Source organism: Taudactylus pleione, unplaced genomic scaffold (genome assembly GCF_031769625.1).
Source record: "Taudactylus pleione unplaced genomic scaffold, aTauple2 ptg000290l, whole genome shotgun sequence".
NCBI classification, from domain to species: domain Eukaryota; kingdom Metazoa; phylum Chordata; class Amphibia; order Anura; family Myobatrachidae; genus Taudactylus; species Taudactylus pleione.
Window position 1 is genome coordinate 2,130,828 of NW_028284692.1, and position 23,367 is coordinate 2,154,194.

Consider the following 23,367-nt stretch of genomic DNA (forward strand, 5'->3'; position numbering starts at 1 on the left):
AGTCTGCAACATTGACTGAAAAGCCGAGGAAGCGGCCGCCAAATTTTGCACGGAGTTGGAGAGCACATCCACCCATGGTGGAGGAGTCGCCATAGGGGCCTGAAAAGGTACCACAGGCTGCTGCGGCACAGGGGAAGCCTGTATATACAAAGGCAACCCCGCATAGGGACCTACTGATTGAGACCCAGGAGGACTCCGCAATAACTGCGGGACACCCGGGGAATGGGGGATGGTCGGCTGGGGCAACGCCCTAGTAGGGAGAGCAGTCGGGACCGACAGACGGTCCGCAATAGACACCAGCACTTGAGAAAACATCGCCCACGGTGGTTCCTGTGCCAGAGAAGGTCTGGATGGGCCAGGAGCCACCTGGCATCGACTACACAGGCCATCCTGTGACAAATCCTCCCTATCTACTCCTGCAAAACAGCGTCCGCAGGAGGCCAACACCGGAGCCACTGAGCGCTCAACCTCCTCGTCTGACATGACAGAATATATTATATAGTCAAAAAATATATCTGGCAACAGGGCAGAAGAAAACGCACTCACCGGTGTGCTAAACAACAGCCCACAATACGGCACTGTGTAGCACACAACTGTATGTGACGGACCTTACAAATACGTGATTTATATAGGTGAGGTCTGCAGAAACGCCCCTCCCCCACACACCTGTAGGGCTTGTAGGAGAAGTAAAGGGATAGGTATAAGCTGACAGTAAGCGGAAAATAAGCACAGACAGGCAGCACTAGCAAAAGTCACATACCATGCAGAAGTAATACTCACTGCACCTTTACACTACAATCAACCTGCCCAGATTCAGTGTCTGGGAGGGCTATAGTGCTGTGTACACTGTCCTTATATCGGGGGAGAGGTACACAGGGGGACCGGTCCGCGTGCTCCATGAAGATCTGCGCTGCCACTTGTAGAAAATGGCCGCTGGAGACCTCAGAGGAGGAGTGGCCGAGTATCTGCAGCTCAGCGACGCCAGACTGCGTGCTGAAAGGCGCACTGAGCTGAGGAGCCGCTGACAGGGAAGGCTTCCTCCCCTGGCTAGCATATTAACCCCAGGGCTTGCCGGCATCCCGCTTGCCATATATCCCTGGTGGTCTAGTGGTCCCACGGGTTATTCCTCCTCAGAGGGGGAGCCCGCCGCCACCGCTAGCGGCCCCCGGTCTGTCCCCTAGGACCGGGGGCAAAGGACTGCATGTGCAGGCAATACCCGCGAGCCGCCGCTAATCGGCGACTCGCGGCTTACCTTGTCCCCGGCGACTCCGGCAGCAGTCCAGGGAGGGACCCAGAGTCCGGCTAGTACGGACTCTGGCCTCCCGCCGCGATCCCCAGTGCAGTAGTGGCGTTGCGGCGCCAGCGGGGAAGGAGAGCGGCAGCGTGGGCGTCTGCATAGACAGCCCGTCGCTGCCACACTAGAGCCTCTGTTTTAAAATAAAAATCTAACAGGCTCTTTTTTTTTTTTAAATAAAAATAGAAGGCTCCTGCAGCCCCCCTGCGCAGGTGACCCGACTCCGGCCGGGCACCAACTCAAACTGAGGTGCTGTGGCCGGGGGCGGGGTATAGAGGAGGACGGACCCAAGTGCATCCTGGGAGCAGCTAAAGCTTTAACTGCGTGGTGCCCATGGATCCAGATCCAGCTATACCCCAAGGTCAACCCTGTGGACCCCCTATGGACCCTGAAGTAGAAACTTTAGTTTTACCTACACTGTTTTCTCTACAGCTGTAGCCCTTTCTTTCGTCACACCGTACACCCTGAATAGTTCTAGTCTAGTGCAAACTGTTTCCTACACTTTCTTCACCCATTCACTAAAACAGTGTTATATCAAGGACTGGAAAACATGGATCTGCAGTTCTTCCTTATATATATATATTTTTATATATATATATATATATATATATATATATATATATATATATTTATTAGGGATGTGCAGGCTCGGTTTTACTCGGTTCTTATCGCCACTTTACCGCAAATTCGGATTTATTATATTGGCTATCCAAAACACATGATAGGCAATAGCCAATAAAATGCCGTTTAAAGATCCGAGTAAAACCGAACCCGCTCACCCCTAATATATATATATCCCTGAAAACTTGCTGGACTTAACAATAAATATTATTTATAATTCTGGCAGATCAATGATAGATCAATAAATACTCAATTCTATTGACACAGACTGTAATATATTAAAAGTCTTTATCTAGAATTAAAATAAGTTAATTTAATAAGCCTACTGGTCTGAGTTTCTGAAGAGGAACTGGAAACCTTACCTATTACGGATTCTACTGTGTCACTGGTTGGATAGAAGGGAAGAGCATTGGCGTTCATACCAGGTATGCCGCTTATAGCTGCAGGGCTGGGAGGCGTGGCCGCCAGACTAGATGTGATACTAGAGGAAATGCTTGAGGTTAACGGGCTCCCCATAGGCAGGATTCCTAGTGCATCCTAGAACAGCAATAATAACAAAGCCATACTAATTCAGGGAACTTGAACATTTTAAGGGTCATTAACAAAGGGAGATATATCAAAATAAGATGTGCAATGTGTAATATGTTGAAGTGGACCTAAATAATAGAGGTAAGCCTATCTTACAGGCTACACCTTATACTTGCACACACTGCACAAATAATATTTTAACGTGTTACATGAATTACTGATCTCTTACCCTGCACCATCTTTGGCTAATCTGCATAAGCAGCAAGTATGTACTGGGAACTAATAATGCTCAACGTGGAAATGTTCACCTTGAAAACTACAGGAGATTCATAATCTATGTAAAAGGTCTAGTAAAATAATACTGTGCAAAGCTTTTGTGCAGTGTGATAAATATACACAAGTCAATGTCCTGATCTAATACTAATATACATGTGCAATGACTGACACAAGGCTGTTTCCAATAACAAATCCTCATTTTAACCAGTGGACAGAACCATATAAATTGAAATGTTTATTTAACAAAAGAGCAACTGCAAAAATTGAAGAATGTATTTAAGGGATGTCAGTGAACCTGGCAATGCACAAAAAAAAGGTAAAAGAAAATATGCAGCATGTAACAGTAAATCTTTAGGAATGCCCCATAAGGCATACTATTATTCTGCGTGTCTAACAATTAACAGGGACTTAAAATAGTGAAAATATGAAATGTTTATATGGTAATTAACCTACAATACAGCTCAATACAAATGGCAGTTATTACAAGATAACAATGAAGTGGAAGCATTATGAATGAGAGCACTCGCTGGGAACATCTCCTGTATTTTCCAATCTGCCTTACCTGCTTTGACTGCAGATGTGGCTGTTCTTGGCTTCTATGGTCCATCGAGTGTGATTTTAACTTTGCCTTGATAAAAGCAACAAGAAAAAGGAGATTGAGAGAGGTTTGAATTTTTGTATTCCTAATGGTTAATCCACACAGTTCTGAAACAGCGAGAGTACATAAAGTAACCACAGCAATCAGTCAGAGGAAATGCCAATGACGAGAAGAGAGACCATAATGACAATTACTGCACATACTGACCTGGCTTTTAAAGTTCTTGAGATAATCTGTTACCACTGAGTCTTCCCTCTCACACCCTGGGGCTTTTTTATAGCTGCCTGACAGGTCACTGTGGAAACCAAGGTTATCTAGACTATGAGGTTTTCCAAGAGATCCAGGAGGAGATCCACAAGGATTGGTTGGGCTTCCTATGCTGGCACATAGCATCTGCGGGATATATGGTCACAAAATCAAAAATGCCAATCTAATAGCATCCCTGATTATAGCAAAACCCCAAAACAAAACCAATAATGGCAATTTGGATTCAAATTAAATTAGCAAAAGTATGCTTAAGCTGCCCATCCACTACAAGATGCGGGGACGATGGCACGATTACGACATCATAATCATGCAGTCGTCCCCCTAGGGGTGAAGTGCATACACTGAGCGTTCAGTGTATGCAGATCAATCATCCCCGAACATGGCAACCTGACGGCGGTCGTCAGGTTGACCGTCATATTCGGACAATCTAAGATGTTAACAACGACCAGCGGGCGCGCGCATCGCTGGTCGTTTTTAACATTTTACTGCTGATTTGCGGATGATTTGCAGGCGATTGCACGATAATGACGTCATTATCGTGCAATCACCTGTCGTGGATGGGCAGCATTACAGGGATAAATGCCACACCATATATTAATTTTAAAAAATGGAACCATCGGAGAGGGGCGGGGCGTGATGCTATGGAATATCTCCATCCATCCCTGCGCTGTAATGCATGATTTACAGCATTTGGTCAGTGAGGGAGTGGAAGTGAAGACGCTATTCATAGCAAAATCACATCATGTACCCTCATCTTCATAGGAGAAATACTTTAACATTTACTTTGTTGTTTATCAATTGTATAGCTGTATGACATATAGTACTGGACTGTTCCAATCTTTGTTAAGAAGTTTGGGGTTAATATGCATTGATTTAACAAACAAAGAAACATCAACGGTGCAGTAGAATTCCAAACACTGAGACTGTCCACGCTCAAACACAGGTAAAAAATGCTACTTACTGTTGCTGATGTTGGACTGGTGGGGAGATGGCTCATTTTGCCCCATACCTAAAAAATAGGAAGAAAAAAAACCCATGAGGATGGTTCCCCTAGACTGTGGTGTGGAACAACAGTTTATGGCTAGTAATCAGTTTTGCGTCAGTGCTACTTTAAACCTTTAATTCAAGTCTCTCAGTCATTTGCAGTGAGATAATGAAATTCCAGGAAAACATAGGGCCTGATTCAGACCCGTTCGCTAGCAAGCGATCGCTCGGAGCGAACAATGTTTTGCAAAGTGCGCATGCATCGCAGTGCACAAACTAGTCCGAGTGATCGGGAAGCAATCGCTCGCCCAGCAGAGACAGCCCAGCTGAATGAGTGACAGATCAAGCCGTTTGTGGGTGGTAACAGGGGCAGGCCACTGGAAACGGGGGAGTGGAGGTGCGAACGCAGGCGTGCCCGAGCATCTTAACGCCGTTTCAGAGGCGTGCATAATTAACAGGCAGCGTCATAGTACACGTCACCTGGTTGAATTATACACTGAAGTGCTCGCAGTGCTTGCGGTAGGGTACAGTCAACCGCAAGCGCTGCAGTCAGTTCCGATGGAACCCGATATACAGATGGTTGGATACACTTCCTGGAGATGACGTTTGCTAGTGGGCGGCTAAAGACAGGCTGGTGGGCGTCTGCATACACAAAGTGATCGCACACCAAAACATAGCGGTCGTGCTTATGCCTTGCCTGCCTTGACGTCACTTAGCTGAATTTGCATACGCTGGGAGCGAGCGTCCGCATCTAGCGTCCGGGTCTGAATCAGGCCCATATTACATAGTGGCAAAGATTAGGCAGTACTGGGTAGATCACTGCACGCAACAAAACACAGCGGAGTCACGTACACTGCTGAAGTCTGGCGCATGTGGACTTGAAGGGCTCACAGGCACAGAGTCTCCTGCCGCAGACGGCATATACATAACAGGTCCAGCTTGTGTAGGGCTTGACACAGATGAAGGAGACTGCAGGTCGTCACATAGAAGAGACTCTGGAACCAGATAGGTAAACTATTAACGAGATTCTATATATGTCAGGTCAATTCATCGGAAACAGAATGTATGTATAAAAGGAAAACAAGAGCATGTAATAAATTGTCACCCCAATACTGATTACATTACAGTACAATACAATCTTTCTATTTTTCAATTCTAATTTAGTTCAAGGCATTAGTTGTGTATAGAGGCTGTTGATGGAAAGCAACATACGCTCAACATGTGCAAAGGCGCAAAAGGGCCCACGTGGACAGCTTCCGGACTGCTGCATGTCATTGCATTTTGTGGACTTGTAGATCTGTAAAAGAGGGAATGAAAATCAAACAAGGTTGCAGCGACATGACCAAACAAGTAATAAACAAATAAAGACCTTTACCTCTGGATGGAACTGCTGCTCTGTCCTTGTGTGACAGTACTGACAGGAGTCCCCGCTCTCACATTTACTGGGGTCGCCCCACTCATCTCCATGTTTCACACTTGGACATGGGGAAGACCTGTTATAGAAATGCATGTGAAAGACAGGTTAAAAGAGTGTAACGCCCGTGTAACAAATTATTCTTAGAAAGTAATTGTCTGTAATTCTCTAGTGCTCACACTACACACGGTACAAACAAAGTTTCACTTTTATGGTTTGTGAGTTTAGAGTTCAGTTTTTACCACAAGTTGCACATAAAATCAGCATGCTGTAGCTTTGCATTGACATAAAATAAGCATTAAGGGCCAATTCACTTAGATTAAGTTATTTATGAAACCCTTATAAAATGACCATTTAGACCAGGGGTTTCCAAAGTAAAAGTGGCCCTACACCTGCAGTTAGGAGTCTCTGATCCACCGATAGACCCCTGCACCTCTGTGAAAGCCAGGCAGAATGAGGCAACACCCCCTGAGTAGAAGCAGCAGCCTGCCCAGGTATCCTGCCCCTAAGTTGTCCCCCAACTTAGCCCCAGGCCTCCCATCCAGCCACAGAGTCAAGACATTGGACGGATAGGGACCAGAGGCTGCTTCTGAGGAGAATAGGGACTGTGCAATGATTGGGGCTATTATCAGATGAAGGACAGGCACTGTGACTGTATATCAGGAGGATGGGGGCAGGGAGCATAATTTAAGGAGGAGAGAGTTTAGATAAAGCCATTATCTAAAGGGAATAGGGACCTGAACAGTATCTGAGGAAGAGAGATACCATAAACTGAGCATAATATAGACCACAGTTATTCTGAGGGACAGTATCTGAGAATATAGAATTGGGACAGCTTTATTTTAAAACTGCAATCAAAAATCATTAAAAATACCTTTAAATATATTTTTATTACTTTTAGTGTTTCTTAGACAATGATTTACTCAGCAAAGACCCCTTACCTAATTTCTGGGAGGATAACTGAGTAAAAATACTTTGTGTCCCTCTGTTCAAAGTAATTTCCTTAATACGGCACTTCAAGAAAAAAAGTTTGGACTTTTGATTGAGGCCTATAACAATCATATCATATACTTTACGTTGATTTGGGCAGTCATACCTGTATTTGTTTTGGCGTGGGCTCCTCCTCCGGTCCTTGCTATTGTGGTAATAAGGACATGCGTAACCCTGACGGCACAGTCGGGGGGGCTTTTTGCACTGCTCTGTCTTGTAGTGTCCAAGGACATACGTGGTGTCTGTATATGTGAGACATGATTAAAACGTTGAGTATGACCCTGTCACTTACATATTTGCCAACTATAACTAATGCAAGGGAAACTGCCAGGTTATAAAGATGTGTTTAAAGATGTGTTCCTTAAAATACATTTCACTTATGACCTTCTAATACAATGAAATGCCTCTATTCAGGATGCTGATGTTAGAGCACACTGTCTATTCTTATTCTCTGGCCATTATAAGTTAGTAATGACTGAGATTGAATATTCTAAAAAATTAATAAATACAAATTAATTAAAACCAAGTAAATATAAGTTCATAGTAAATGTGGATGCAGCAAGGTTGGTGTAGGCAATATAAAGAGTGATGTGCTGAGACTCATCAGCTAAGCACGCCAAAACATTATTACTATAATGCTCTCTAAGAACTACAGCCCCCCCAACAAAATCTGCTACCTCTAGTGAGAAATTTGGATTCCGCGCATTGGCTGCACTGACAGTGACTTCCCAGGGGAGGCACTATCTGCTATTCACACACAGGCCAGGCAGTCACAGGGGCAGGTGTTTTCACCCCCCGGGACTGCCAGTCTGGAATTGCAGCCAGACTTACCAGACTTCCATGGGCTGCAGCTGATGCAGTACCTAGAAACCGGTACTTGTGGGTATGCGCGGGTCCCAATGCCTGCCAGATCCATTACGCACACTCAGTGGACCTGGCAGGCGGCGCAACATAGGCACTTCCGGAACGCCGTACAGCGGGCAGCCCCCTCCAACTGTAAATATTTCAGGGCTGGACAACTGATTCTGTATGTAACAATGCATGGCATTCTTTTGTGGGCTTCCAATTTCCTTGAAAACCTCCACTGACAATAATATGATCTAATTTATATATCCAGAGTATGTAGTTAGGACATGTCTATAACAGACTTTATGTAAATGCTTGTACACTGCTGGGCTATACATTTAACAGCCGCAGACAAAGGAAAATTCACATATACTTCATCAAAAGAATGTGTTCTTTACTTCGAAAATATGTGTCAAAGTGTCATCATGTAAAAACATGGATGCATACACAAAACTAAAGATACTGGCTACTCTATCTAAGAACTAACATCTGTGTCACAAGCAACTACTAAGTCTATGCAAAAATAATGTGGACCTGTTAGTTAGCAATAATGTGGCCAATCATAGCAATAGTAAACCTAGCATAAGGTATTCAGTGCAAGTTTGACTTATTATTACCTTATTGTCCAGTCCCCCAATTTCACTACTGTGAGGTTCCTCTTGGTGACCTTTTGCTGAGTGGCTAACAAAAGGGGATTACCAAACCTGCCCAGGCCCCCCCCCCCCAAGGAAATACCACACATGCTTACTGTATGCGCATAGCAATTACCAATGTGGAATAGAGATTGAAGGTAGATCCTGCACATAAGGGCTTCCTAACACAACTCAACATGTGCTGGTATTACTAGATCAAGATGTGTGCACAGAGAATGCAAAATGCTGAGCGTTCCGCAATACTTCCACAGGTTACACTTTTGTAAACCGCAAATATATTGCACTTGCAAGATTACTTGTTCATGTGATTCCAAAATGTAATTCTAATAAACGTTCAGCCTGACAGTTCCACTCTATTGCCTTTGCTGGCATCTGTATTCAAATTTGAATAGATTTTTGTTTCACTTTTTGCCCTGTGTCTCACCTTGCCAGCGTGGTTCCTCTCCCAAAATCTTTTCTATCATGGCATGGCTCGCTGCCACTGCAGTCTGCCCTTCCAGGCTGCCATCAAGGGTTGGCTGTCCATTCTGCAGGGCCTCCATAGCCTGAAGCTCCCTGCACAAGAACAGTAAAAACAACCCTCACAAACAAACAATATAATAATGCGGTACATTGCGCATATCTGCACAACACATGATGGAGAGTAAAATGGCTGTACATTACGCAAAAGAAAAAAAAAATGCATGGAAAAACCACGCACATATGCAAAGCTGTAGCCATCTCGGTATGCGTACATCGCTAAATCTGCAGCATATGCGAATGCTTTACTACAAGTAATCATCATCATCAATGTGCACCCTGACCTGTATTAGGTGTAAAAGATACACCTTGTAACAGACATGTAAGTGCTGGTCTGCATTTGCAGGAACACAAACTCACTGAACTTTGCAAATGTTAGAACCTCTTCACACTGTCGTTCTGCCTTTGTCATAAACAGTGTTATCCCCAAGCTGTATTATGCGGACCCATCGCCCGGCAGAAACAGCCTACCTCCCGGCAATTCCCCTCGCCCGAATGCACCGTGTCCCTGTACAACTTACTGCCTGGCATTCCCTCCCGCCCCAATGTGCCGCATCCCCTGTTGCCCGGTCACTCATAACGTGTCCTTGTTGCCACGGACACAGATGCCGGATGTGACGGCGAGCTGCGCCAACGTCACATCACAGTCCGCCTGGCATCTGTGTCCTTCGGCGATAAGGACACGTTCGTGAGGGTTCTGGACGACGGGATGAGGCGCATTGGGGCGGGAGGGAGTTGCATTGGTTCATTAACAGGTAGGTTACTGAGACAATTCTTTCTCCAGTAAAAGAACATCTAATAAATGTTCTCCACCCCCAATATATACTGTAATCTGCATATAATGGGAGGAGCAGCCAGTAATGGAGTCAATGCATTAGTGCATTTCCAAGAGGTACAGCAACTATCTGCTCCTAAGTGGAGAGCTAAAAAGCATTAGCACATGGATGACACATTCTATGCCTGTCACTCCACAGACCCACATGGACTGGTCAGCTGCTGCAGATTGGACCTATTCCACCTACTGAATTAGCTAGGAAAGGATATGCAAAGGCATTCAAATAGTTTAGATACTCTACTAACTAATAAAACTATTTGAGGGGGAATTCAATTAGTCTAAAGTGGCCAGGAACGATTCAATTGTTTGTGCTGCAGGGTGCGAGTGCCCATCATTTCGCATTGCAGCGCCGGGGAGAGTGCCCCAAGGTTAAATCATTATAAGGTCAGGATTTAAAATCCATCCAGCTACTTCTTGATGCCACCAGGCTGGAAAAATTTTCTGGGGAGGACACTGCATAAGTATAGATATTATCATGGAATCGGTATGAAATACCGGCTGACGCATGGCCGGCAGTTCGATTCCCTGTAGCGTCAGTCCGACAGATGCAGAGATCCCGGCAGCGGCAGCCCGACAGCACTGGAAATCCTGATAGTCCCTAGGTAAGTACAAACTAACCTAACCCCCCTAACCCTAACCCTCCTTAGGGGTGCCTAACCCTAAACCCCCCTTCCCCTAGCCTAACCCTAAGTCCCCCCCGGGTGCCCTAAACCTAACCATACCCCCCCCCCCCCGCCCCGGCGGGTGTCCGCTCGCGGCGCCCGGCATCCCAATCGAAGAGATGCCAGGGGCTGCGAGCGGACAGCCGGGGGGGGGGGGGGGGGGAGGGCGGTAGGGTGAGGCTTAGGGCACCCGGGGGGGACTTAGGGTTGGGCAACCCCCCGGGCTCCTGGCGTCGGAAAAATGACAGGCGTCTAGATTTGGACGCCTGTCATTTAACCCTCGCCGGGATAAAGCAACCGGGAAGCCGGCTGTCGGGCTTACATCAGCCGGTTTCCTGATTGAATACCATTATCAATATTTTTGATTCTACAATCTCATATGAGCTTTGCGAATTCATGCAACTCGTACATTCAACTTTGCATGAGCATTGCTAAGTTTATATGATATTCGGAGATAGCTTGGGTAATGTTAACAACGAATTTCTCATATCATATGAGTTAAGGAAAGGTAAAGTACACATCACTGGTGAAAACCCACAAAAAAGAAGAAAACAAATTAGAAATTAGTATGGTCAAGATTATTAAACAGATGGTATAGGTGTGTGTTTCCTACCTTATATCATACACTGGGGAGCGTAGATCATGGGGTCCGTGGGCAAAGGCACAATGCTGCCCGTTCTTGGTGCAATGACCCTTAGAATCAGTCTCATGAATGCAAATGCCTGTTTTGTAATATCGCAGGTGGTATCTTCTTTCTGTGTCACCTGTTGTTCTATGTAGGAAGGGGCAACTGGGAAAATACATAGGAAGGAAAAATTTGGGATCAGAGGTGATCCAAAAGATCAAAGACAAAGACTCTTATTAAGCAAATATTTTGCATTTGTAAATGCTTTTGATGTAAAGCAACCAACATTACATCAATATTAAACAACTGTTTTAACATTTTATATCATGATCATTACCTTCAAATCTGAAATGATCAAAACAGGACAAATCCTGTGAATCTTTCCAATTCTTTTTCAATAGAACAAGTACAATGTCAGGAAGTGTTATTGAAAAAAAGCTGCATGTTTACGGTTGTATAAGATTGTGCCTTTGAGGACAATTCCAAATTACATAAAACAAATATTTAACAATTGACCACTTGGTCTAGGCTAAATACAATCCACAATAATATGTATAAAGCTGGGTACACACTGACAGATATATTGGTCGATCAATGGATTGTTCAATATATCTGGTGCCCGTCGGCCAGTGTGTACCAGCGATATGTCTGTGAACGACATCGTTCGCAGACATATCGCATCGGCTGTGCTGCACAGCTAATGGACAGATATATCTGTCCATCGGCAACCGCCTGTATACATGCTGCGGCAGATGCGCGGATGGGGGCGGACTCGCCCCCCGGCCAGTGGGTCCCTGGAAGATGATGATCGTTCAGTGTATATGAACGACCATCATCTACAGATATATCACTCGATCTGTACCCACCGTAAAAGATCGCCATCCGTCTCTGTTTACTTTGGAAACTTTGAACTGCATAAGCATGGAAGAACGGACTGCGTTACCTGCAAAGCCATTCTTCTGACTTTACTTAGCCTATGAACCCCAAGCTCCTATAGATTTGTATGCTGGATGTTTGGATTACCAGTGACATCAGAAAATGGGATTTTTATATTTACATAAAATTCTTTCCACTTTGGGTCTATTCACTAAGTCTTGGGGGTAAATTTACTAAGATGGGAGTTCTATTAAGAAGTGATATTGCCCAAACAAACCAAGCAGATACCAGGTATGATATTCTAGAAGGTGCTAGATAAATGATAAGTAGAATCTGATTGGTTGCTATGGGCAACATCACTTCTTAAATAGAACTCCCATCTTAGTAAATTTACCCCTTGGAGAGAGAAAAAGTGGAGAGCGATAAAATACCAGTCTTGGAGAAAAAGTAGAGAGAGATAAAATACTAGTCGTGGAGAGAGAAAAAGTGGAGAGAGATAAAGTACCAACTAATCAGCTCCTAGCTGTCACTTTACAGACTGTGTTTGAAAAATTAGTTAGGAGCAAATTGGTTGGTACTTTATCTCTTTCCATAGCTAAGAAAGGGCTCATCTATCAATGAGTTTTATCATACGCAACAAGTTTTAAAACTCCTTGCGTATGATAATGGTGCTCCAGCTAATCAGCTCCTAAATGTCATCTATTGGAAAAATTACAGTTGGGAGCTGAGTGACTGGAGCACCATTTATCATACACGTTTTAATACTCGTTGCATATGATAAAACAGGTTGATAAATGGGCCAGTGAAAAGACTCCTTTGTCTGTTGGAAGACATAGGAAAAAACATGGGTTATAGAGTGCAATACAGGGATCCTACATACTACAAAAACCTCAGATTCTTCCCCATTTATACCCTGGTGGATGCCTGGGAACTTCAGGTTTCTCTAACAAGCCACAAAGGACAGGTCATTTCAGACAAGAGAGACAGTTTTCAATTAAATAAAACCAAAAGTGTTAAGACCTGAACCCTGCAAGAGCTGAAGCTTAAATTATCTTCCAGGCCACCCCTACAAACATTAGTATTCAGTCCAAGTGAAAAAAAGGGTCAGGAACCCTTTTTGTTTCACACCAGGTGATGTAATTCATCCAAACCTTGTGGTAACCTTGAGCATGGTATGAACCACACTGTCTGAAAAACCCTAAGTTTTAAAGAATATGGTCTCTATAGCCTTGCTGTTAAAGCCAGATGAGGTAGTCTCTGGTGATCAAAAGGACCCTGATTTAAGCAATCAAGCCTTATGGTGCGTACACACTGGGCGATAAAGTGGACGACTGAACGATAACGATACTGTTATCGTTCAGTCATCCACTTTATCGTCCATTTTTAACCCCAAAAAACAGGATTTTGGTACTTACCGATAAATCCCTTTCTCCGATTCCACAGGGGACACTGGAGTTCAAGACAGTGGGGTATAGACGGTGGTAGAGTATAGCCTGGCACCTTAAATAATTTAGAAGTGTGACTGGCTCCTCCCCCTCTATGCCCCATCAGCCCCAGTTTAAGAACTGAGCCCGAGAAGAGACGGAGGACAACAGGAAAACGAGGAGAAGGAGAAGACCACAGAACGGAACAAGACCTACTGAAGGAGAACAGAGGAAACCACTGCAGGGAATCATGCAGTCACACAACCATAGAAGGAACGAAACAACTGGCAGGTATGCAGCGCTGGGCGGGCGTCCAGTGTCCCCTGTGGAATCGGAGAAAGGGATTTATCGGTAAGTACCAAAATCCTGTTTTCTCCTTCATCCACTAGGGGACACTGGAGTTCAAGACAGTGGGGACGTCCCAAAGCCAACCTCCTGGGTGGGAAGCGCTGAGAACATGCCAACCCTTTGGCCAACCGAACAGGGACCGCCAAGAACCAGAGGTTCAACGGAAAGGCAAGAGCTGAGGATCAAATGTCGTGAGCCAGGAGACAATCAGAACTCCCTGCGGAACAGACACAGAAATACCACAACTTACAGCGTAAATAGAATGGAATAAGCGGCTAGCGAGAAAACACCCTCAGGTGAGAAGCATCCTAACGCTGTAAGCTCAGCTGAAAACAGACCAAGCCGGACTGTTGGGAGCAGAGAACTCAAACCCGAATCCATATGAGAAGGGCAGTAACCCGAGAACAAAACTCGAGAAAACCGTACCAGATTCAGAAACAGAAAGCTGCAACAGTCGCAGATAGCAGAATACCAGCACTGTTGGACATAGTCATAAAGATACAAGTATAACGATACCAATCTACAGAAACAGAGCTGATCCTGTCCACAGACTCCTAACAGAGTATGCAGAGAGGTAAAAGTCAAGACCGAACAGTCACCATGAACCATTCTGGAAGCCCAACTACTACAAAGTTGTAAACCAGCGGAAGGGAGAGACCATAGAAGTCTCCAACGAGTGGAGATCACACTGGGAATGAGGCCGAGGCAGCTTCGAGAGGATTGAGATTACAATACCTGTCAGAGGGTCAGACAGCAGAACAACCCATTCTGAAAACAGAGTAGAAAACAGCGACTGAACACCTGCAGTCGAAAAGCAAATCACAGCCACAAACTCCAAAACAACAGACAACTTCCAACATGATGGAAGTGCGTAGGCAGTACCAACCGCTGGCCTGAACATAGGGTGAACAACCAGGATACCCTAGTAGTTATAGAGCACGGATGCAACAGCCACGCAGGAAGCTACCAATATAGGGAAGCATTCCATACCACAAGGCTAGAGCACTAGGACAACCCTGAAGGTACCAGTCAGGTACCCGTCAATGTGATGAAAACATCCACAGAGACTGAACAGGAAATTCACCAGGCGCCCTGCGTAGGACATATTGACTGTCACACTTTAATGTAAAGATGTGCACTAGACCCTCAAAGCGCTTCAGTCCATAATCCCAACAGATCTAGTAGAAGAGTGTCACTAATCTCAATGTTGAAACTATGCACCAGGGAAGCTCTAAAGTGTAGAGCCAACTGATTAAAAGAGCAGATGGCTGCTAGGACCGCAGCTAGGGTGCATAAGGGAGAAAGCGGCTATGCAATGACAGGTTGAGCATTAGTGGGGTAAGCCCGCTTACCTGTGAGCGGCCAAAAGCCCTCTGGACGCTATGTAGAATGTCACTGACCTTTTTCATCTCACAGTAACCTGCCCCGTCAGGTATAGGGAATAGCTTCAGTGGGCTAAGACCCAATGCTCTACAGCACGGACTTCAGTCTGGAGATGTTGCAGTAGAAAACACTGTATAAACTAGCAAAATGTTAGTGGAGGCAGGAAGGTCGTTCAACAGGACTCTATACCTGAGCTTGTTATATTAGGGATGTGTATCCATATAGACATTATACCTATACCACAAAACGGTCTACTAGTTTAAGTATCAGTACATTAACACTTATAATTGAGAAGTGTGTATTACGCCCATCAATCTAATAAAATCCAGGCCTGACCCTGCCTATATCGGCGGGGGCCCTAGGCCTTCATGTAATTTAACAAATGAATCCCTGATTACAGAATAGAACCTGGATTCTCTATGTACAGATAGAATGTACCTAGGGGCCCTTTAGAGACTCATGTTATTGAGATATGTGACAAGACAATAATATGGAGTACCGGAATCTATACTGAGAAGGGTACCTGTACATAGACAGAGTGCATTAGTTATCCCGAGAAAGGAAGGGACATATCTGTAGTGATAACCAATAGGGTTAAAAACCAGGTTTTGCCAATTATTAGAAAATATGCATACAAGGAATGGGAATATATCAGTATATATACACCGTACATACAGATAAACATAGTTGCATAAGAAGGCCATCTCTTTGAAAGGAAGAGTAGTGCCAACATAGCAAGTTAACTTGTCAGACTCCTGCACCGGGAGATCAGCATGCTATATTTATATATGTCCTGCTATATCCTCCATTCTCAGTGTCTTATAAGTTTGCTACCAAGTGCAAAGTTAAAATAATCATAGATCACCCTAAAGGGGGGCGCCATAGATAGGGACTAACAAGAAGGAACTATAACCCCAGGAGGATGTAAGTACATATCTTTATATACAAGAAGGCCCCAGTCATGTATAGGGTTCATAATAGAAGCAATGTCTATCACTATGTAAGCTGCAGAACATGACTCTAGTCTACAGAGCCACCATTTAATATATATACACACACACACATGGATAAGCTGACAGCTTTGGTAATCGCAGGCGGCTTCCCATCCGTGGAAATATAGGTACGTACACACACCCACATACAAATACCAACTACTGGATGAGGAGAGTCCAGACTTCAATTGCAGAATCCTTCTTTTAAATAAGCTAGGTACCAGACATAAAACTGATAACAGATCCTACCTCTGCCTTATAAGGATAAGAAGCGATATATATATCTCCACATATGCATACCTACATACAAGATTAGTAGGTGACGACAATATTTAAAATCAGAACATGAGCAATACACGTATATGTTCTATAGCAGGGCTTAGTATAATTACATGTGGCTTACCTCAACGCAGGGAGACTGCTCAAGTGTTGCGTGTAGTCATCAGCCTGCTACGGTGTAATGGGCAGGATATTTTATCAGCGTGCTGTCCCAGACTGGTATCGAACCTGGGACCCTTCTGTTACTGGAGTGCTCGCCTTAATCAGTTGAGCTATATATGTGTGCAGAAGAGTAACAATCCACAAACTTAAGGGATTACTGTCCCCAAAAAGTGAGCTGTATTCTAACAGAGCCTTCCCAACATATTAAAAGGGAGACCTGTCCCTTGGGAAAAGCCACAGCGCAATCCCCCCATCTAAACAGGGGATAAAGGCCTGCTGTTGTTATTAACACAGCTAAAGAAGTGGCCGTCCCGGCCTCTAATGCTGGGCCACAGGGATGGTAAGCCCAATATGGGATTCTCATTCCTGAGAATGGATGATTCGGGAGGACCTGACCCAAGGCCTGCCCCCTCAGCCAACGCTGGGTTGAGACCCAACCCAATGGAGAGTTCTCCTCACCCACAGATATCGTTTCAATATTTTTGTATATGTGCTGCCAAAGCGTGCACTGGAACGCTTGTCAACCTTGCGCAGCGTGCTAATTAACCTCTCTGGAATAAGGCTTGTCCATAGACCACCCGATTAGCAGAGTAGAAAAAAGGTATACACATACATACACTATATATATATATATATATATATATATATACATATATATATACATACACACATATATACATACATCCCTATATGGGATTACATATACATCTACATACACACACAACACGTACATTGTAGGCGCCGGGACACGGGGAGCGATCTGCAGAAGTGACAGAGATGACTCTTACACTGCGCTAGGGTAAAGTTATACCGCGCTGTGTGCGCAAAATGTCCATGCTAGCCTGGAAGAGTCCCGGCTAACATAAGCTGTCCCCTCAACAGAACCGCATAAAGCAGAGTCATAGTGCACCTGCTAAGCGCAAGGTTGAGGGAGGGGCAGCAAAAGGCTAGACATATCCATCAGAGCAGCAGGTGTTAGGGCAATGAGCTATACTGCTGTGGAGGGCGCCGAAGCGGCTTAAACACAAGTGCCCCGAAGTAGCTAGCGCCGGAGCTTATACATTAAAGCACCGCCTCAGCAGGCTAACAGCTACGCTGTTATAAAACACACACAAGCACAGGGAGAATATACAAACTCCACACAGGGTCATAGTGGGAAACGAACCCATGACCTCAGTGCTGTGAGGCAGCAATGCTAACCATTACACAGTCTGTGCTGCCCTGTTAAATATATACAGGCTGCCTCAGTGCGACTGGCGCTGTACCTACTGTGAGAGCTCCAGCGCTTTTTGTAAGTGATAGCGCAGTCAGCCGTCTGTCACTTACCTGACCTACAGTTAACAGAGCTTCAATACACATCTCCCCCTTGTGGGGGGAGGGGCAGGAGACCCGGACTCAGCCGGCGGCGGGACCCTTTTCTTCCCCGAGCAGGAGTGAGTCAGCGCTGTGCTACACAACGGACCCCTCTTAATAAAAGGGGGAGTTGTTTATATTGTAAGCTGTCCCCTCTCCTTAAGAGGGAAGCGCGCTCCCTTGCAGGCGCTGGTCCGCGCTGCATACTCTTAAAAGGACACCTCTCCTGCTAAGCAGGAGAGGAGAGCGTCAGCTGATGTCCACTGCTCCAGTGAAATGACTCAGCGCTGTGCTTGCCGGCTATTGCTGCTGCGGAGCAATAAGGGGGAGAACCCTTACAAATGGCGCCGCTGTTGCAGGACGCGCCATAAGTGTTTGTTTAGGGCGGGTCTCGACGCCGGGTCCGTGCGCTGATTAAGACAGCGGGACTTATTAGCCACAGCAGCCCGCCTTGTGTGAGGAGGGCAAGCGCGATCGGCGCTGCTAACGAGCTCTCCTATGCAGCAGCGCCGACAGCCGCGTGGTGCACACAGCGCGGCAGTGAGGAGGGAGCCCGGCTATAATAGGCGCCGCTAGATTGCATGACGCGCCTCCAGCAGCCCCAGCGACGACTGGGGCTGTAATCTGCGCCCTCGTGACTACTGCACCTGGTGACCCCCTTGACCTGGTATCCGAAGTCGGGGAGAGAGTGGTGCGGGGGCAGGGGAAAGTCGGGCCCTCCTAACAGTGACAGTGTCACTGAGCCCAGCTATACTTCCACTGCTCCTGCTAATCAGGAGCAGTGGTCATACTTACAGCTGCTGCGGCCGGGATGCTGGGCTGAGGGGGCGGAGAGGAACCCGGACACATGCCGGTGTCAGCAGTGGCGGGTCTTCTCGGGGTCCGATGACTCCTTTGTGTGTGCCCCCTCCTCAGGGTCACCGGACACAGGCTGCAGTAGCCGTGTGGTGCCCTTCCCGGCGGCTCCCACGTAGCAGGCAGACTGCCACAGCAAGCAGCCTGCCTGTCCTCAGTGTTATAAAAATAAAAAAATATGAAAAAGGCTGGAGACAGCCCGATGTGCGACCGGCTCTCTCGGGCACATTCTAAAAACTGGGGCTGATGGGGCATAGAGGGGGAGGAGCCAGTCACACTTCTAAATTATTTAAGGTGCCAGGCTCTACTCTACCACCGTCTATACCCCACTGTCTTGAACTCCAGTGTCCCCTAGTGGATGAAGGAGAAAGATGAACGATAACGACGACGCGCGTTCCCGCGGGTCGTTCGTCATTATCGTTCATCGGGCTGACATGCAGGCCAACCTGATGATCTCGTCAGGTTGCTGCATGTCAGGGAATGGGGGAGAGAACCCGGCGCTGAACGATATCGTTAATGATATCGTTCAGCGGCTGTGCTCAATGTCATGAACGACATTGAGCACAGCCTGCCGGGGACAACACTACACGATATCGCTCAGGGAGCATATCGTGTAGTGTGTACCCACCATTAGAAGCAGGTCCCTCTGTCTTGTTGAGAACGTATGTGTACCAAGACTGTCTGGGTCATTCCAATGCTACTAGAATCAACAGAATGCCTTCACCTTTTACCTTTTTGAGGACCTACAGAAACACTGTCACTAAAGGGAACAGATAAACCAGATGGAAGCTCTAAGGAACAGACATTGTGATGATGTAGTGGTTAGCATTACTTTCTCACAACACTGAGATGTATGTTCTCCCCGTGCTTGCGTGGGTTTACTCTGGGTACTCCGATTTCCTCCCACAATTCAAAAACTTACTGATAGGTTAATTGGCTTCTGATAAAATTAAACTTAGTGTGTTTGTGTAAGTACATGTGGTAGGGAATATAGATTGTAAGCTCCACCAAGACAGGGACTGCCCAAAAACTCTCTGTAAAGCGCTGCAGAATGTGTGTGTGTTATCTAAATAACTGGTAATAAATAAATGAAAAATAAATACCTACACATGGAGGGGTCACTCCATATTATGGTGAAGGGGTTGCTTGCTAAGGAATTCAGTTTTTCAGTTATCTACTCCAGGAATGAAAATAGTTGTTATAGCTGGTATGTTTTGCTCCATCCAATGCATAATCCTGTTTGTCACGCTCATAGCCAGGGCACTCTTGGTGGCTCTTTGGTGATTTATGTAAGCCACGGTTATGGCATTTTCAAACTGGATCACAATGGTTTGTCCTTGGAAATGGCAGCCTTCAAGGTCAGAGTTGGCTTCATAACATAAGTCCATAGAAGCCAGAAAATATTTATTAGTCACTATATTATCCAGATGCAGAAGAACCCTGAGCAGCACAGACGGTGTAATGGTTAGCATTACTGCCTCACAGCACTGAGGTCGTGGCTTCGATTCCCACCACGGCCCTAACTGTGTGGAGTTTGTATATTCTCCCTGTGTTTGCGTGGGTTTCCTCCGTGTACTCCAGTTTCCTCCCACACTCCAAAAATATCTTGGCCGGCTAATTGGCTCCCAACAAAATTAACCCATGTGGGTATGTGTGAGCATGTGATAGGGAATATATATTGTAAGCTGCACTGGGGCAGGGACTGATGTGAATGGCCATATATTCGCTGTAAAGTGCTGCGGAATATGTGTGCGCTATATAAATAACTGGTAATAAATAAATAAATAAAGACCCCAGCCAAAGGAATACTATGGTGGGCTGCAAGCTTGTCCAATAGCTTGTCAGAGCACTTGCTAGCTGTTCTTCTAACTGCCCAAGCCTCTCTACCTATTTGCAGACCACCATGCAAAGCAGAAGACTGAATTCCAGAAATCTTGGCAAGGAAAAGAGAACTCTTTCCCTAGCAGCTAGATAATAGTTTTCAGTGTGCGACCAAACAGGACCTTCCTTAGATTAATTGTCTGTCTCCTAAATACAATGCCAAGACCACTAAAGCGGAGATCCTTGTATCCAGAAGTTCCATAGCAATGGAACCCCACCTCCCCATGGCATTATTTACCCTAACCAAAGCTAAGATGAGTCTGTTTCAAGGGAGGCCTCAGTTTTTCTATTAGCCAGTGTTCGGAATCAGAATGATGGTGATTTTAGAGAGATATGCTATGGGGTCACCCACCTTAGGCATATTTTCCCATTTTGATATGAGATGATAGAGGCACTGTAATCTGCGGGATTCCTGAAATCTACATAAAGGTGTGGACCACATTTCAACAAACAGGTGCTCTAACTGAGCAGAAGAAGGAAAAGGAATTAATAGTTACTTCTTAGGCCTACGTTTAAACAGAAACCTCACAAATCTCTGCTTCATCCTTGTCTTCATTTCTAGTGTGCTAGATCTCTACTCCCAGCAATCTAGGGGAATAGCCTGGATCAAAACGGTATGCCTCCTTACTTTCCTCCTAGGGCTGGGGAAGCACCAGCAGCTGCAGTATCCATGATCTAAAAGAAGTGGTGGCTGTCAAAGCCCTCTCTAAGAGGAGAGTTGTAGAAGACCACGTCATCGCCTGAGAACCAGTTAGCCACAGGAACTAATGAAGTGGAGACCAAAAGGTAGAGCATCATGCTCCCCAGGGGGATCAATGTTGTTTCCAGTAAGTCAAATTCTGCGTGAGCAGAAAAAAGAAAATTCCTGCTCTGCACCCAATAGCACTAAGCTACAAGAGATCTGTAATAGCTTGGCCCAAAACAGTTTAGCTTAAGCTGGCTCCACCATCTCAGGGATGCACTGAAAGGCAACCACAGCCACTGGTCCTCTACCTCACATGCCCAGGGCATCCACCCTGGAGTGGAAACAAGGCAACTGTAATAGGCAAAAATCGTTGCCAATCTTTGCCACTGTCCATCCTCCAGGCTGAGCTGTTAATGTCGTTTCCTACTCTACTTCCCAGGCATAGAGAAGTGAGGAGAGAGAAAGTTAGTACAAATGCAGATGCACCATCCAGGAAGATATGGAGCTGCAAGAAAACATGTCAGAGACAGTGTCCACAGAAAAGCACCCCCAATCACATCACCACTTGACAGACATCCAAATGACATCTCCCTTGGCCATCCTAATGTGTGGAGCTGTCATGACAAAAGCGCCTATATGACCTCCACTGGTACCGTGTATCCTGCACTTACCTAACCTGTGAAGTTGATGAACTGCGGCTAGTATCCGACTCTCTTTGGGGCTTGGGAAGTCAATTACCTCCAAGCTGTGCCTCCTGTTTGTGGTTTAGAGCTGTTCTTAGCCTGGATGGTCGTGTGCACTACTTGTGTCAACAGTGGCCGAAACTCCCCCTGAGGCGATCCTGGCTTACGAATTATTAGTATATTTTATTTTTATGTCAGCACATACTTTCCACGACAATGTACGGGGAATATATTGGTTCAGTTGATGATGACATATCGTTAGAACAACACAGAGCACTAAACCTACAAACTAGGCATGATACTCCCATTATGAAGATCCCATTCTGCCACCGTGGTATAAAGGGGAGGAGCCTCAGCTTTTTGTAAATTTTAAAGTGCCCAGGATCTCTGCGCCGCACACTGTATCCCATGATTTCTCCAATTTCCTGCAAAAAAGGCTGCCTGAGAAAAGTAGATTCTTTTGTACTTAAATGTCTACCACTGAGTATGTAGGGAGGAATAGACAGTTCCTAAGAATGAACTGCCATTTGTAGGACTTTCCTGAAGAATGTCCACCTTGCAAAAAAATATAAGGGGCAACCAGGTGGCTCTTCTGCAAACTTGGTCTGCTGACACTACATAAACTTCCTTGAAAGTTTATTGGTTGGCAGCACTAAAATGAATAGTAAGCAGATAGTGGTCACGTGGCCTGCTGTATCTCTTACTCAATCCTGCTGGGCACAACAGTTGAAGCAATGGTGAAGGGCTGCCGGACAGCAGTTCAGACTGTAAGTATACATGGTTTAATTTGTCTGGCCAGCTAAACATGTTATTGGGGGTACTAACAGTAGCTTGTGGGCCGCAGGTTGTGCAAACAGGGCCTGATTCAGACCAGCTCGCGAGCGCTATGCGCTCGCAAGCGGGTCGATGGTGGCCCAGTGCACATGCGCACGACGGATCCGGCTCCGTCGTGCGCATGCGCGAGACCCGGATAGCGACAGGCAAACCGTCGCTCCGGGTCTCGTACCAAAGGGGGCGTGCTGTCGATGTTGAGTGACAGCACGCCCCCTTTGGTGGACGGACCGGGGGAGTGGCTGCCCAAACGGAGGTCTGTGAGAGACGAAATCTCTCTGGCGCTTGCGGCAATGAGACCCTACCACAAGGGTCTCGTCGCAAGCCCGATGGTCGCAAAGGTCTTGACCATCGCGACCATCTTCCTGGCCGCTTGCTAGAGCTGTGGGTGGTCACCCACAGCTATGCGAGCGGCCAGGAGGCCGCTCTAAAAAACAAGAAGGCCGGCCCTGATTCAGAGCGAGCGCTCTGAATCAGGTCCACAGTCCTCTAGGCGATTTGCA

General features: G+C 45.9%; 1 protein-coding gene across 2 annotated transcripts in view; it reads right to left on the reverse strand.

The window, feature by feature from the left end:
* UNK (unk zinc finger) overlaps positions 1-23,367 on the reverse strand; it is a 99,074-nt gene that overhangs the window by 38,304 nt on the left and 37,403 nt on the right. The window contains exons 3-12 of one of the 2 annotated variants that reach the window (XM_088482536.1): positions 11,101-11,277; positions 8,896-9,026; positions 7,079-7,214; positions 5,944-6,061; positions 5,781-5,865; positions 5,421-5,563; positions 4,546-4,593; positions 3,525-3,710; positions 3,282-3,347; positions 2,278-2,452 (exon numbers count right to left, since the gene is read on the reverse strand). In XM_088482536.1, the coding sequence (XP_088338662.1) occupies positions 2,278-2,452; positions 3,282-3,347; positions 3,525-3,710; positions 4,546-4,593; positions 5,421-5,563; positions 5,781-5,865; positions 5,944-6,061; positions 7,079-7,214; positions 8,896-9,026; positions 11,101-11,277 (1,265 nt within the window). The remainder of the gene's footprint in view (positions 1-2,277; positions 2,453-3,281; positions 3,348-3,524; positions 3,711-4,545; positions 4,594-5,420; positions 5,564-5,780; positions 5,866-5,943; positions 6,062-7,078; positions 7,215-8,895; positions 9,027-11,100; positions 11,278-23,367) is intronic. The other variant, XM_088482538.1, reaches the window with a different exon arrangement.